General features: G+C 44.4%; 1 protein-coding gene across 1 annotated transcript in view; it reads right to left on the reverse strand.

Annotated features, from left to right (window-relative positions):
- Tsga13 (testis specific 13) overlaps positions 1-15,533 on the reverse strand; it is a 19,873-nt gene extending 4,340 nt beyond the window's left edge. Inside the window, exons 1-7 of the mRNA XM_005365792.2 lie at positions 15,454-15,533; positions 13,293-13,461; positions 12,005-12,086; positions 7,985-8,056; positions 6,964-7,170; positions 1,932-2,074; positions 131-258 (exon numbers count right to left, since the gene is read on the reverse strand). Of these exons, the coding sequence (XP_005365849.1) occupies positions 131-258; positions 1,932-2,074; positions 6,964-7,170; positions 7,985-8,056; positions 12,005-12,086; positions 13,293-13,315 (655 nt within the window). The 5' untranslated portion in view covers positions 13,316-13,461; positions 15,454-15,533. The remainder of the gene's footprint in view (positions 1-130; positions 259-1,931; positions 2,075-6,963; positions 7,171-7,984; positions 8,057-12,004; positions 12,087-13,292; positions 13,462-15,453) is intronic.
- Between the last annotated feature and the right edge of the window lie 257 nt (positions 15,534-15,790).

A 15,790-nucleotide genomic window follows, 5' to 3' on the forward strand; every position in this document is an offset into this window, starting at 1 on the left:
AGGGAGGAGAGCTCACAGTCTAGCAGAGCACAGTGTGGAGGGAGGAGAGCTCACAGTCTAGTAGAGCACAGTGAGGAGGGAGGAGAGCTCACAGTCTAGTAGAGCCCAGTGCTGAGGGAGGAGAACTTACCGTCTTTCTTCACCTCTACTTGGGAGGCTGGAGCAAAGATGAGATCAGGGTACATTTTCTTCTGTCTCCTCAAAGCATAAATTTCGGAATACTTTCCTTCAGTCTTGAAATCATTGTCAGTGGAAAACCTTAACCAACAAAAGTGCACTTGGTTGATCCAGGGCTGTGGGCTAATGGGCAGTCAGCTAGCTACATCCTCAGAGATCCCATGCAAGAAAGGACAATGACCAGAGGGTTGGTGTGGTTGGTTTTAAAAAAAAATGGCAGGATTAGGATACTGGTCACACTATAACCTTTCAGCTAATTCCAGAATCCCCTGTCTTTTCAATGTTAGTTAAAATCTCTTCCTATGAATAGTTAGTTTCAAATAAAAGCTTCTTATGCCTGTCTTTAAAAAATGTTAATGTATGTGCATACATCTGTGCATGCGTGTGCATATGTGTGCATGCAAGTGTGGAGGCCAGAGACATGTGTTGGGTGTCTTCCTCAATCTCTCCTTTAGTTTTTGAGACAGGGGCTCTCATTGAACCTGGAGTTTGCTAGACTGTCTGGCCAGGAAGCTCCAGAGATCCTCCTGTCTCCACCTCCCAGTGTGATGGGTTTACACCAAAGTTAGTCCCCAAACGAGTGCAGTGAGCACTTTCCTGAGCCAGCTCCCAGCCTTCAAAAACCTTCTTTTGCTGTGTCCTGATAGCATTTGTTCCTCTCGTTCTTAACTTACACTTTGATTTTGCTGTCTCCTCCAAATGCAGACCTTAGAATATATTTATACATTTTCCTTCAGTTTTGAAATTACCGTCAATGGAAAACTTTAGTTTTGCTTTGCTGTGTTTCTTTCATTAACATATAAGTGATGTCATAGGTCATATTGTAGCCTTTTTTGCATTTTTGTTTTTGTTTTTTGGGTTTTTAAGACAGGGTTTCCTGTGTATCCCTGGCTGACCTGGAACTCGCTCTGTTGATCACGCTGGCCTCAAACTCACAGAGATCTGCCTGCCTTTACCTCTGGAGTGCTGGGATTAAAGGTGGGCAGTACCACAACCCTGCTTTTTTTCTTCATTTGTAGTGAAAAAAAAATGTTTTCCATACAAATTTTGATCAAGATTTTCCATTTCCCAATTCCTCCCAGATCCTCCTCATACAACTTCCTGTTCTCTCTCTCCAAAAAAAGAATTTAAAAATGAAAAGAAAATAAGAAACACAAAAACCCACAAAAATGAAGATCAAAACAAATAAGCAAAAGGCTAATGAAATGCTAAAACAAAGAACAATTAGATCAAAAGTCCACAAAAAAAATACCATTGGGATTGTTGTATTGTGTTGGCCAACTACTCCTGGGCACGGGGCCTGTCCTGAAATGTGGCATAGGGAGACTCCATTGGAGAAAACCAGTGTTCTCTTTGCCAGTGTGTATTTACTGCAGATAGTGTCTTGGTTAAGGGTAGGATACCATGTTCACTTCTCAGTGCTGAGAACTTTCTGTCTCAACTTGGTCAGGTCTTGTACCAGTTGCCACAGTCGCTGTGAGTTCCTATGTGTCTTGGTCCTACTGCATCTCCGCTACCTGATGGTAGGCCCTGCTGCTGAAGACAACACTTATCTCACGGAACATGAAGACTGTCTTACGTGCTTTGACATCTTCTTTACAACCAAAATTACACGAGGAAGCGCCACTGCATCCTCTTCCAGTCGACCTCATCTTCGGTCTCCTTGGGTTTCCATTTGTGTTTGTAAGCGACACAGCAATACGACCAAGAGAAAGAGAAGAGGGAAACAGACACAACAAGAGCTAGCATTTCACCTAAACCACTGCTGTCCCTTGGAGGCGGGGTCGCCTGTCTGTTTCACAGAGAAGATTGGCTTCAGATCTGGTCTTAACTTCTTTTTCTGAGGCATCGTGGGGAGGCAGAAGTCCTTGGTGGGTTTGTGCTGATGGTGAGTTTCCTGAGGGGGGAGAAAAGAGTAAAGGAGGAAGGAAGCTGAATCCTTGGAAGTTGACAAACTGAGCTGGCTTCCTAGACTAGATCACAATGGCCTATGGTAAAATGGTGTGCCCAGCCTAGCAGAGGGACAGGTGGGAACTCAGAAACCACAGTGAGAGGAGTGGAGATGGGGATTCGTTGTTAGGTAACGTTCCTAAAGCTTGGTCGGTTTCATGAGCAATCTGCTGAACTCCTTAGTTATGGGTTCCCCAAAGTGAATAGCAGAGGAAGCTCCCTGGGTTTGGGGAAAGAATTTATGCAGTCGCACTGTGTCTTGCGCTAAGTAACTGCGTGTTGTGTGAAACAGTAGCGGTGCCGTTCCTCGGCTGCATTTGGCTTCATTTTGAGGGCAAATGCAGAGGAGGAGGATTCTGTATTTCGTAGCACACATAGGAAGCATCTCCCATTCAGCACCAACCCCGAGGCACACTGGCAAGTAACTTACTCCTAAACTGATAGGTAAAGCCATATCAGAAAAACCCGAGACCGTACTGGACACACCAAACCAGTGGCTTGCTCCTGAACTCCATAAAGAGGAAGTCACCTAGAAGTCACCTAATACTGTGCTGGCGGCAGCCCCAGAGACTGGCCATGTGACCAATGCGTGTGCCAAAGGACTGGCAAGTGGAGAACTCATGGCTGCCCTGAGGCTCCGGCTCAGCTTAGTCTCCACCTCTTGGCAAAGCTAACTTGATTTTTTTTATTTTTTTGCCCATCCACCCATTCCTTCATCCATCCATCCAGACCCCACGTTCACGGCCCTGTGCCTCCGCAGCTCAGCTGGACCCTGCAGCACGGCCACTTAGCTCTGTGCTTCCAGGAGCTTTCCAGCTGGGTTCTTCTCCACCTGGATTGCTAATCTGATCTAAGCACCTGTGGTAATTCATTTGCATCTGCAATAACCCTGCCTCTGCCTCCAGAAAAGTCTCTGCAGCCCCTATGACCCTTCTCGAGCCATTCTGAAACCTTCATATCTGTAGCTGGATAAAGGGATAGACAGATTCACTGTGTGACGTGTAATGTGTACGAAACCGAGAGGTTTTTATTCATAGTTAAGATTGTAATGAAATGATCTGTCTTTGTCGGCAGCCGGCTATCGAGGGAAATCAGGACCGCTTGGCAAATTGCAGCCAACCAAAGAAAGCAAAGTCGCCTGTGAGTTTATTGCTATTCAATGAATTCTGACATTGGGTAAGGACACAGATGGGCCTGTCTGTGTTTCTGACACAGCACACTTAGACCCCATCCGTGAATTGCTTGGGAGACCAAATATTTAGGAGTAAATTGGGAAACAGGCCCATGAACCACTACCTTCCTTCCTTAGAGATGGCTGCCTAAGAGTCCCAATGTAGTCTAATCTACTACATTCTTTTCTCTCCTGTGCAAAGGCCATAGAATGAAAGGTCTTATGAGGTGATAATTTTACCATTCCTAAAGGTCACATAATCAAAAACTTTCCGATTCTTAAAAGTCATCCAGCGTGACTGTCTGGCACTCGTATCCCATCCATAATCTCCCTGCCAAGTGATGATCCTGTTGTCCCACACCTCAGCAAGTAAAGGCACTTGCTGTACAAGCCTGGAGACCTGAGTTCCAACCCCAGAGCTAAATCCACCGAGTTGGCTTCTGATTCCCACATATGATCTAATATAAGCATGCCTGTCCTGCCTCCTCCTCATGTAACACACACGCTAATCATCGTGACAATGATGTTAGTAATAAGCTTCCTCTTCAGCCAACCAATAGCCACCATCTCCTTATAGCTTTCTCCGAAACAGTGCAAACAGCAGGGATCCAGTGCCTCTTGCATAGCATACTCAAAAATCGCGAGGACGTCCACCATGTTCCTCCCAGGCTCTGTTTCTCCCAAGAGAAGCATCGTCAGTAACTTGAACCATTCTTCACCTGACTCTGTTTGAATTGCCTTATTCTCCTGATTTAGCTCACTAGAGAAAAATCAATGTTTTCCTAACGCGAGGCTATGTAAAAGGAGCCCCGCTTGCCGGGAGCAGCAATCACATGAGATTTCCCCAGCCCTAAGTATCTGATGAATAGTCCCGAGCTCTGCTGAGAACCTTCCTGAATCACAGTAGAGCTCCCCTCACATGGCACTCCCTTTCCCTGATCTCCACAGCACCTGTCCCATTCTGTTGCCATCTGTGTGGTTGCTTCTTTGCCTGTGGTCTGCATAGATAAGCCATTGGACTTATACTTCTGCAAAGCAAAGCCCCTGGTGGCTTATTTACCCTGGGACTCTTAGCCTTCATAGGGTCTGGCACATAGTAGAAGAGATGGAGTTACCAACTGACATACTGAACTCTTTCATCATTTTAAAATCTTTTTAAAAAATAGTTGGGGTTGCCACTGAACTATTGCTTTTTCGTTCTGAATGCCTTCTCTTGAAGCTGGTCCACTTGGAAGACAACAAAATGCTCTGTAAGTTGACAGGTGACTTAAGGAGACAGCAGAACCTAGAAACTAAGACACAGTTAATGACCCTGCCATTAAAAACAGCAGAACCTTAGTAGAATTGGACCTCAGCGCAAAAGAAAAGGAAAAGAAAAGGGTGGTGAGACGGCTCATTGGTAAAGGTAGACAAAGGGGCTTATCGCCAAGCCTAAGGGTTTCATTTCCATCCTCACAATTTACAAGATGAAAGAGAGAGCCTACCCTGCCTGCCAGGGTGTCCTCTGACCTCCGCATGCCACTCCTCCTCTCAAAAGTAAAGGCTTTCTTCTTTTCATTTCTAAGATTTAAATGCAAATAAAATAAGCAGGAACTGAAAGTTATTTAGGATCCAAGATGGCACTAGTGGAGAGTTACCGGTTATCTTAACTATGACATATTAATATGTCCCTTCTGTCTTCCTGTCTGTCTCTTCCTCCTCCTCTTCCCTTCCCCTTCTCAAACTCTGAAACTTCTATAGCCCTTATGTAGTCTACATAGATACGTATGTAGAGGTAGATACAAGGGATACAATCTATATCGATCTTTCTTCCTTCACCATAACTTCAAACAAACACATCTCTGGCCCTTGCACTGCCCTCCTCCCCTTGGTTTGATTTGCGGCATCACCCTGTGTGCCCTTTCGAGTTTCATTCCCATGGCCTTAATCAGTCCATCTCCTAATACAGGTGCTTAGACATGAAAATCTCTGATTAACTCGGGGATTTGGTGGTTAGTACGTTGATTGGTTTAATTTGGGTTTATTTGGGTTTGGAGGCAACAGTCTGCACCTCAGATAAGTTACCAGCCTAGGAATTTTGTTTCTGTGGCTCTTTTATCTATACCTGGTCCATACTAGGGGTAGAGAGAGTCATATTGTGCAAAACCAAGCTCCTTGGGCATTCTCATAGAAGACAGGTGCTGGGGCCAGAGGCACTTAGAAGGGGCTGGGAGCAACAACGGTTCATGTGAGCGTTCATCTGCTTGCGTACTGGAAGCTACACTGTGCCTGGACATAGTGAAGACTGCTTTTCTTGCGTGTAACCCTAGGTCTCAAAAAGCTGGGGAGGGACGTACAGCAGGAACAGAGCCACTAGAGACAGCATGCTCTCCAGTCTTCCGAGGCAGAGCCTTGACACTGTCCACTGATACAATTCCCCTAGTACTGCTTGTTAATGAGCATGACCAGGCCTGCCCCTGACCTCGGGGTCTCACGGGGGGGGGGGGTGGTGCAGCTTTGGAAAGAAAGCTCGTTGAGCACTCAGGTTACATGTCTGCTTTGTTCCCTTCTCTGTGCTAAAGAGAGCAACCCTGGCCCACCTTTGTCCCTTGCTCAGAAACACATTACACCCACTACCACAATAAACACTGACGTTACTGTCAAAGGGCACAAAGGCTGAGACCCGAGGGACCGCAGACAATGAACTCATGAGTTCTTTTTCAGTATACACCACTGCGTTTTGGCATCGCTCACTGCCACCCATGTAGTGGCTACAGAAGTCCTTACTCCCGGCTCACATTTTGCTATAAGGATAGGTCTCTCTGGGCTCTCCCCTTCCCAGACTTGCATCTCTGTTAGCTTCTTTCGTTTGTACTTTTACTTATTTAATTTCTTCCTGTTAGGCTGGGGCTGCTTTCCAGGCTGTCACCATTTTCCTTAGCTCCCGAATCCCAAATGCTCTTAAAAGAATTGTCTTCACTTCCTCTGCTCTTTTGAATTTAGTTCAAATTCTCAGTGCTGCTCATATCGACTATTAAGGCAGCATCAGAAGTAATCTTTCTGACTTTTGTCTCTTCTGTAACTAATGCACCTTCCTTCAGCCTGCAAATGCTCTTTCTAATACACAAACTTGATTACACCCTTTTATCTCCTGCCACTTTCTCTTTCGTATGTCTCCAAGCCTGCCCAAGTCCCTATTGGAACAGTCTCCTATTCTTTTGTAGTGAGTCACTTCCACAATTACTCCCTTCTCCCCAACATGGAGATTCTTCTCCAGCCTACATAATTTCTATATCTTAAGTATTCTTAGATTATTCACATATCCTGGTACAGTAGAATTGCTGTCATTTATATATATCGTTTTTTGGCCTATTGGATTCCAAGGTTCTTCAAGATAGAATTTGTCCTATGATCACGCCATAGTCTTGCTCTAGCTTTTATTTTACTGAATATGTTCAGCAGTGTGTTGTTTTGTTTTGAGACAGCAGGGTTTTGCTATGTAGCCCATGTAGACTCACAGCTATTCTGAATTCAGGGAATGTATGGCCAGGCACAAGAAGGAGGTAGGTAGTAGCATCTTGGTAACCCTTCTCTAGGTTAAATTGGCTTTCTCCATGTTTCCTCTCATCCCTGCCTCCCTCTGGTCCATACAGAGGCTGCCAGGAGACTTTCTTGGGCACCATTACCTTGAACTGAAATTCCGGGGGAAAGTATTTTGGAGCTCCTTCCTGTTCCTGCTGGCTGACAGAGCAGGGAGGTGGGTTGTTGGTCATGAGCAGTAAGGTCATATCCTGATCGTACTCAGTCACGTTTACCATGAAACTGTTGATTTTCTTCCTTTGAGCCAGGAATCTTTGCAGCTTAGTGGGCTTCAAAGGCTCGTAGTATTTGGCCTGAGTAGAGAGAAAGGTTTCCAGACAGACAAAGGGATTAGATCAAGGGAGGACTAAGGCATCAGTTGGCCAATTTCCCCTCACTCTGCAGGGTAGGCTGAGAGGCTACCTCAGGAGCAGGGCCTGAACCAACCTGCCTTTAACTTTGTTGATTTCAAACTTTTAGAAGCTCTCTGTCACAGCCTTCCCTTAAAACTGCAAATAAACTAGGAGCCTGGGGAAATGCACCGGAAGGGTTTCCATAGTAACAGAACAAGATGATTAAAGTCACACACACACAAAAAGATAGCATCTAGCCTTAGTGGCACAAATAGAAGTTGTTTGTGGCTCAGCCTGCTTGGCCTTTCTCCACCTGTCTCTGAGGTGGAGGGGCACCCCGGAAGCTCAGCTCAGCTCAGCTTTTCTCTTATTTCCACCAACATCTGTCTCCAGACACGGGCATTATTAACAAGCTGTAGAGGGGTTAGAAGGCAAAGACAGTCACAAAGCACAGTGAGTCACTGCTGGTGTGCGCACCAGCACCACGCAGCTTGCTTTTCTCTGAATAGGAAGACTAGAGCGGAGGGGAGGGAGGAAGCATGGGTTACACGTATTTTCCCTGATCGAATTTTCTCTACTGAAGAATAAAATGAGCAGGGACCACTTCCTCCCTGAGTCTCTCCTCCTACCATGTATCCGCCAAACCGCTCCTGATTCCCCATCCTGGAAACCAGGGGGATACTTTGGAGGTATTAGGGTTACTCTGTAGTTGGAGTTCTGGACCCATTGCTGAAGTTCACCCTCAGAGGTCTTGCGGCGATGCTTTGCCACCTACCATATTTGGATGGACTGTGTAGTATCTGAGGTTCTTAAGGACAAATTTTGATTGCCCAGTTGTATCATATATCTGTAGACAAGAAACAGAATTAGTGATCTCAAGCCACACCTCTCCTCTCTGTGCACGTGTGTGTGTGCTGGTAGAGGCCAGACATCAGTTGTCTTTCTCCGCACCTTATATTCTGAGACAGTGTTTCTGAACCCCGAGCTTACTATATCAGCTAGACGGACTGACAAGCAAGTCCCAGGAATCTTGTCTCTGGCCCTTCCCCCCAAATACAGGAGTTATGGCCCCACACTGCCACATTAAAAAAAAAAAAATCTTTCTTTTTTTATTAAGACTAGGATTCATCATTAAGCTAACTTCTGATCCTCCTGCCTCCACCTCTTAAGTGTGTATTCCAGGCTTCTGCCATCATGCCTGGTCTATCCTGTACTGGGGTAACCAAGGGCTTTGCCTATGCCAGGCAAGCAGTCTACTAGCCCTGACCTGGGGATTCAGCCTCAGGTCCTTCACACATGCATTGTGAACACTTTCCCACTGAGCGCTCTGCCTGTGCCTGAGTCACACTCACTAAACAGCATGACCTCATCTCGTTCTCACTGGGAGGGTCTTTTTCTAGACCCTAAATGAGGAGACCCTTTTGCCTGTGTTGTATTCTGGGGGTTTTGTAACAAGGTCTACAGCCAGGAGAGCAAGATTCTTGAAATCCTGAGATTTGGGAAGAAGTTTGTAGACGGTAATGTGGACCTGCCGTTGGAAGCTAACTCAGTCACGAAAAGTGCTTGCCACGTGAGCAAGAGATCCACAGCAACCTCATAAAAAGTCATGCGTCGTGACACATGATTGGAATCCCAGCTCTGAGGAGGCAAATACAGGGAGAGCCCTGGCACTACTTGGCTGGTCAGCTTAGCCTGAGCAACAAAGCCAGAAATGGGTGAAAGACTCGGTCTCAAAAAATAAGGTGAGGGGGTCCCTGGGAGCAAAACCTGAGGGTGACTTCTTGTCTTCATATGCGCATATACACACATGAACTATCGACTCCCATAGACCCTCACACACAAGTACACACACACACACACACACACACACGTACCCTCAGCCCCCATAGACCCCTTCACACACGTACACAGACACATACACACACACGCACACGTACGTGTACCCTACACATGAGCACACGCCTACACATGCACAATGCCACATAGGCTGTAGAGTAGCAGACACGTGGAATCACACCTTTCCCCTCAACTGATGCTGACCCAGAGGCTAACCTTTAAGGAGAAAACCAGCTACAAAGGACAGCAACCTAAGCAGTGCCGACTCCAAGGGCCTCCAGGGACAACTCTGCCAACTGAGCTGGGAACTGACTCCCCATAGAAGGGGAAAGAGAGAGCATTTTGCATTTCTGAATATCTCTGCAAAATATAATTCTTTTAAAGTTGTTGAAAAATAGCTAAATTTTGATGTCACTTCTCTGTGTAGTACGAAACGTCATTGTATTGGTAGAAGTGTTGCTATTCGGACCGTGAGAGTGCCCTGTCTGATAAAGTAAGGGCTCCTCCGCATGTGCTTAGCTGTGGGTTGTCTAAGTAGGAATGGAAAGAACACAGGAGACGGAGACCATGAATTGCCTTCGTAGCACACTTAAAAATCAGAATACAAGCAGACAAGCATAATCCGAGGTTTGCATCATCTTTCGGAAGAGGCCATGCCCCCAAAGACTTAAGGTGGGGTTCTGGGAAAAGGAGGCATGCGCTGAAAAGCGAATGAAGCTGGGAGCAGATGGAGAAGAAGGAGACAGTAAGAATGGGGTGGAGCCATAGGCGGGAGGAATGCGCGGCACTGCAGGAGGAAGCTGCCAGCTGCTCTGGCCCTTGGGTTAGATGAGGACTGAAGGAGCCCAGCCCCTTCTTTCAGAAAGGACGAGGAGAAATACGGGACAAAACCCAAAGAGCTAATCGTTTTGTTTTTAGCTTTTGGAAAACTAACGTCTACTTGTTCAAAACGAAAGTTAAGGGAAACAAGTATATTGTGTGATATGAAGACCTTTTTTCCCCCTTAAAGTTTTTTTTTTTTTTTAAATTAATTTTAGGGGGAAAAGTCTGTGAGGAAAACATTTTAACTTCTGGACTTTTCTGAGAAATGGCACCTCTGCTCCAAATCAGCCTGTAGCAGTTGACTAAACCTAGCAATTGGAATATGTTTTTAATTTTGTCAAGTTGACTTACATTATCGCTGGCGAAATAAAAGTTGGCTTCAAAAATTCACTTGAATATGATAATCTTGGGAAAGCAACCAAGACATCCAATGGAATTTTGCTCTAAGCTGTGACCTTGAAACCCGTCTGCACTGCTGGAGGGAGTGTAAACCCTGCAGCCACCACGGAAGTTCAGGAAGTTCGTGTGGAAGTTTCTCAAAAGAATTAAAAACAGGGAGACAGCAGCTATACAACCCCAAATCAACAGACCACAGAGAGCTATGGACAGCCATGCTTACTGCTGTGCCATTCACAATCACTAAGGGGTGAAAACCAAGCCAGATATCCAATAGATGAATAGATAAAGACTTTGTGGTCTATATACATAATGGGCTTTAAAGAAGAATGAAATTATGGTAGTTTCAGGAAAAGGGATGGGAGCCCATTATGTTAAGTAAAACAAGCCATACTCAGAAGGATAAATGCACTTGTTTTTCTTTCATATGCAAAAACTAGATTTAAATGTGTTGGGGGGTGGAGGAAGAAAACCATCAGTGGGAGGAAGAGATCTCAAGGTGGTGGGTGTTCTAGTTTCCTTTCTGTTGCTGCAATAAAAACACACTGATAAGAAGCAACTGGGGGAGGAAAGGATTTATTGGGCTTATACTTCCCAGATGCAGTCCGCTGTTGAGAGAAATGACCTGGAGCAGAAACCATGAAAGGATTGCTGACTCACTCCCAGGCTTATGCTTAGTTAGCTTTCTAGCCCAGACTGTCTACCCAGGGAATGGTGCTGCCCACAGCGGACTAGGCCTTTCTACATCAATTACCAATCAAGAGAACCCCTTGCAGACGAGTCTCCAAACCAGTTTGACCTGGGCTAGTCCTCAGCTGAGACTCCCTTCTGGGTGACTCTGGGCTGTGTCGGGTTGACAGTAAAGCTAACTAGGACACTACTTGTATTACATAGGTGACACGAACACAGAAGAGGGTACTGTTTCAGACGGAAGAAATGGGTCAGCAAGAGGAAGAGAGAACACGGAAGGGGAAGTGGCAGGAAGGGGACAAATAGGAATCAATTATACTGACATACATAAGACACATCCAGTGCCATATTGAAATTTATTACTTTGCTAGGCTTAGTGGCATAGGCTCGTGGTCTTGGTTACTCCAGAGCAGAAGGATCTTGAGCTCAAGGCTACCCTGGGCAACTTTGTGAGACCCCTGTAGTTAAAATGTGGCGTGAGTGGCTGGTACACATGAGGGGCTGGCTTTAGTCTCTGGTACTACAAAACAAGCAAACAAATACTTTATATATTAACTTAAAAAATCAATCAAAAATGTATATGTAAGCCGGGCGGTGGTGGCGCATGCCTTTAATCCCAGCACTCGGGAGGCAGAGGCAGGCGGATCTCTGTGAGTTTGAGACCAGCCTGGTCTACAGAGCTAGTTCCAGGACAGGCTCCAAAGCCACAGAGAAACCCTGTCTCGAAAAACCAAAAAAAAAAAAAAAAATGTATATGTACTGTGCGCTAACCAATTATAAAAATAGCCTTGATGTCAATGTGAATTAGAATTTAATATGTCCTAAGGTAAGTTACTAATTTTTAGGTTTTGTGTCCTGATGTGTTGCTATTATGTCCTTGTTGTCCCCCTTAACCTCTCTGTTTCCTTTTCATAAAATAAAATAAACTAACCTCACTCTGGATATAAATGTTTGCTTCTCTTTGCTTTTCATGGGAAGTTTATAAAGCCCCTTGTAAGCAATCCCAAGGAAAATGGCATAGGACATATACTACTAACCCGGTTTTTCTTACCTCATCACCATCTGGACCTAATTTTTTCTCAAATTTAATAGAGACATTTGCCATAGGCTTTAATGCCCTGTTTTCTTGAAACCTGAAAAAAAGGATAGAATATCCAGTTGCGTTGCTGACTCAAGAATCCAAACTCTGCATGTCTCCAGTCTCTGTTTAAGTTTGGGAACTTGGGAGCTCATCAACTGAATAGAACTCATAGCTAGCTTGCATGCTGAGGAAAAACTTAAGGTTAAAGGGTTAAGCAAATACGGTCTTCTCCAAGATAGGCTGGCATCCAGTAAGCTAACTTTCTTTTAATAGGAGTTTTGAATCACTCAGAGAAGTTGCTTTAGAAGAATGCCCAAGGAAACTCCTGCAGACAACTAGACTACCCTACCTTAAAGACCCCCTACAGCAATTTTGAATACCTACCTCCTTGCCCTCCATATTGAAATGGCCCTGACTTTGCCAGGAAAGGCCAACTGGCCAGTCATGAAAAAAAGAATATAGCTAGGGAATGTCACAACTCCATTTCTGATTCTTACTGGCTTGCTTGGATTAATGGTCAAATCATCTTCCTAACCACATCTAAAAATGTCTTTTTCTAGAACTAGGGTAGCAAAACCAGCCACCAATGGCAAACAGTTTGATGTACTATTATTTCCTTTATTTTTCCATCTTCTACTAGATACCAATTCCTTTTGAGGGAAAGGAAGTATTTTGGAGTCCTTGACTCCTCTCCTCCCATACTAGTGACAGAACCTAGGGACTTGCACTTGCTAAACAAGGCTCCACCACCCGAGTTACATCCCTAGTCCTCCAAGTTCAGGCAAAAGGGTTTAAAAATATTCCCACGTCTAGCGGAAAGATACAAATAAGTTGATTTTGACTAAACTTCTTAAAGCTTGTGCTGTTTTGATGTATTCTCATTCTGTAAGTACACAACAATACTACTGCATCATTTCTAGTGTAGCAAATTTTCAAAATGATTGTATGTGTGTGTGTGTTTACAAAAGAGCACAGACTCTCAGCCCGGTCTTGAACTACCCTAAACGCTCTTCAATAGTGCAGCAGTTCCCATCCTGAACAGCCTGGTGCTTTCTTTTTGGCAAAAGTCTTTTGTTGCCGCATGAAACACAGATCCAGCTCTGTTTTGTTTTGTTTTGTTTTTCTGCAAACAGACGGTCAAGTCAAACACACTTAGTCAAGGTCCTGCTCTGTGACTCACGCCATCTAGAGAGCTTTGAGTGACAACATTAGTGGAGATTGGTGTTTATGGCTTAGATGAGTAAACAAGATTACGTACTTGGTATATTTCTTTGGGCCCATGGCTGTTCACTGAGAACTGGACCAACTTGCAGCAAGAATTCACTGAGGTCTCAGCTTCTTTAAATGATTCACGTCCTACGAGGATTCAAGTCAATAAAATTATTCTTTTCTTAGCACACACTGTGTAACCAGACCCAATCTTGATCCTGCGTGGGAAACAAGAAGACTAATAAATGGTTTTGTAGATATGGGAGCTGAATAAGCATGATGAGCCTTGCCCTTGAGAAATCAAATTTATTTAACTAATGAGGGGAGAGGAAAGGAAGTAATTATTAAATCTGAAACAAGAAAAGAAAAATACACGCTAATACATTAGCAACTTCATCTCATAGAAGTCTCAATTTCACCTATAAAGTTAAATTATTAACATAATGATTTAAAGGTGACATTCTAATCTGGTGGCAGTAGTAAGATTTAACCTCCAGAAGGATTCTAAATGAATTGAAATCATATGTAGACGAAGGGGGAAAATCTGCGGAGCTTCCAACTTTCCATTTCCTTCTTTCAACGCATAGCCATCCTTATCTACAGCTAAGGGCTGAGAAACTGGCAAATGCGTGTGTGTGTGTGTGTGTGTGTGTGTGTGTGTGTGTGTGTGTGTGTAGGGTGGAGCTGCTATACCTTAAAAAAAGATTTCTTTAGGTTTTAATTATTTATGAAGGGTGGGGCACATGAGTGTAGGTGTTGGATCCCCCTGAGCCAGAGTTAAAGGCATTTGTGAGCCACTTGACATGAGTGCTGGGAACAAAATTCAGGTGCAGTGCAAGGGCAGCAAGCACTCTTCATTGCTGAGCTATCTCTCCAGTTCCTGCTGTGTTTCTTAATACAGACTATTAGAGACATGAGATACAAGCTGAGGGGACCTGTCCTTTAGAGAAAGGAGAGGATAATGGGGCCTGGGAAGGAGGTCTTCTAAAGAATGTGGGACTTAAGAAGAGTCTTGTAAAGTCAGGCAGTGATGGCACACACCTTTAATCCCAGCACTCGGGAGGCAGAGGCAGGTGGATCTCTGAGTTCGAGGCCAGTCTGGTCTACAAGAGCTAGTTCCAGGACAGGCTCCAAAGCTACAGAGAAACCCTGTCTCAAAAAACCAAAAAGAAGAAGAAGAAGAGGAGGAGGAGGAGGAGGAGGAGGAGAAGAAGAAGAAGAAGAAGAAGAAGAAGAAGAAGAAGAGGAGGAGGAGGAGGAGGAGAAGAAGAAGAAGAAGAAGAAGAAGAAGAAGAAGAAGAGGAGGAGTTCTCTAGTTGCATATGAAGCACCAAACTGGAAGGCTAGTGGTTGCTGCTTTGAGCAGTAAGAAATCAAGGAGATAACCAATAGGGCCCTTGAAAATTAAGTGGAATGTTGACGAGACTGGTAAGTCCAGGTCCTGCAAAAACCAGAGTTTGGAAAAATATTCCAAATCCATATTGGTAGGTTTTTTTTTTCCCCTTAGGGTTTCCGTCCAGTTTGCTTGTCTAAACAGAAATCCTTTTTTAAAAAAAATTGTCCAGGCTGTGACTTGGACTGAATGAAGTCCTGAAAGCTCCATTCTTGGGAAGGGAGCTAATGAGTTCTTTATTCTTTTCTCATGTTTAGCATTTCTAGAATTGTCTGTCTAGTTTTGAGTATGTATTGAAATTGAAATAAAAAAAATTTACTATGAATGAGAAGTTGTATGTCTTGTATTGTTTGTGTGCAATCCAGGTTGAAGAGGAAGAATCACACAAACACAAAATTACGGTCAAGATGGAAAGATATATCTGGGCATGGTGGGACATACTCGTCCCAGCTACTCGGAAGACTGAAGGAGAAGAATGAAGGCGTGAGAAGGATGAGTTCAGGAGGTTGAGGTCATCACAGGCAGCATAGAAAGACTCTAACAGAGAAAGAAAAGAAAGGGCTGGAGAGATGGCTAGGCATTTAAAAGAGCACCAGAGGTTCCGGGTTCGATTCCCAGCACCACATGGCAGCTCACAACCACTTCCAGGGGATCTGACACCTTCACACCAATGCACATAAAATAAAGTTAAATAAATCATAAAAAAATTATTTTAAAAAAGAAAGACATGTAAGAGGGTAGGGGAAGGAAGGGAGGAAGGAAGGGAGGGAGGAGAAAGAAAAGAGGGAGCAAAGAAAAAGGATCCAGCATACAATACCTTTAAGGACTTTAGGTAATCTCAGGAAAATATAATTCCTTAATAGGGAAACTTCCCATGTTGAGGGCCACAATTCCGTTCTGGATTCTGAAGGTGCTGAGGAATTGGTGATGGATTAGCAATCTAGAATGCTGAAGTACTCTGTTCTGAAGACAGAATGTAAGGGACAAAGACACACATTTAAAGAAAAAAAAAATCCTATACGCTCTGCTCTTGTCTGTCTAACCCATTGCTCTTCTCCCTCCCACTGACCTGCCCAGCACCCCCTGATCTCTTCCTTAACCAACACTTTCATCCCATCTCTCAACACAGTAAGTCCGCCATATGCACAGGGAGT

The sequence above is a fragment of the Microtus ochrogaster genome, unplaced genomic scaffold (assembly GCF_000317375.1).
Source record: "Microtus ochrogaster isolate Prairie Vole_2 unplaced genomic scaffold, MicOch1.0 UNK4, whole genome shotgun sequence".
In the NCBI taxonomy this organism is placed as follows: domain Eukaryota; kingdom Metazoa; phylum Chordata; class Mammalia; order Rodentia; family Cricetidae; genus Microtus; species Microtus ochrogaster.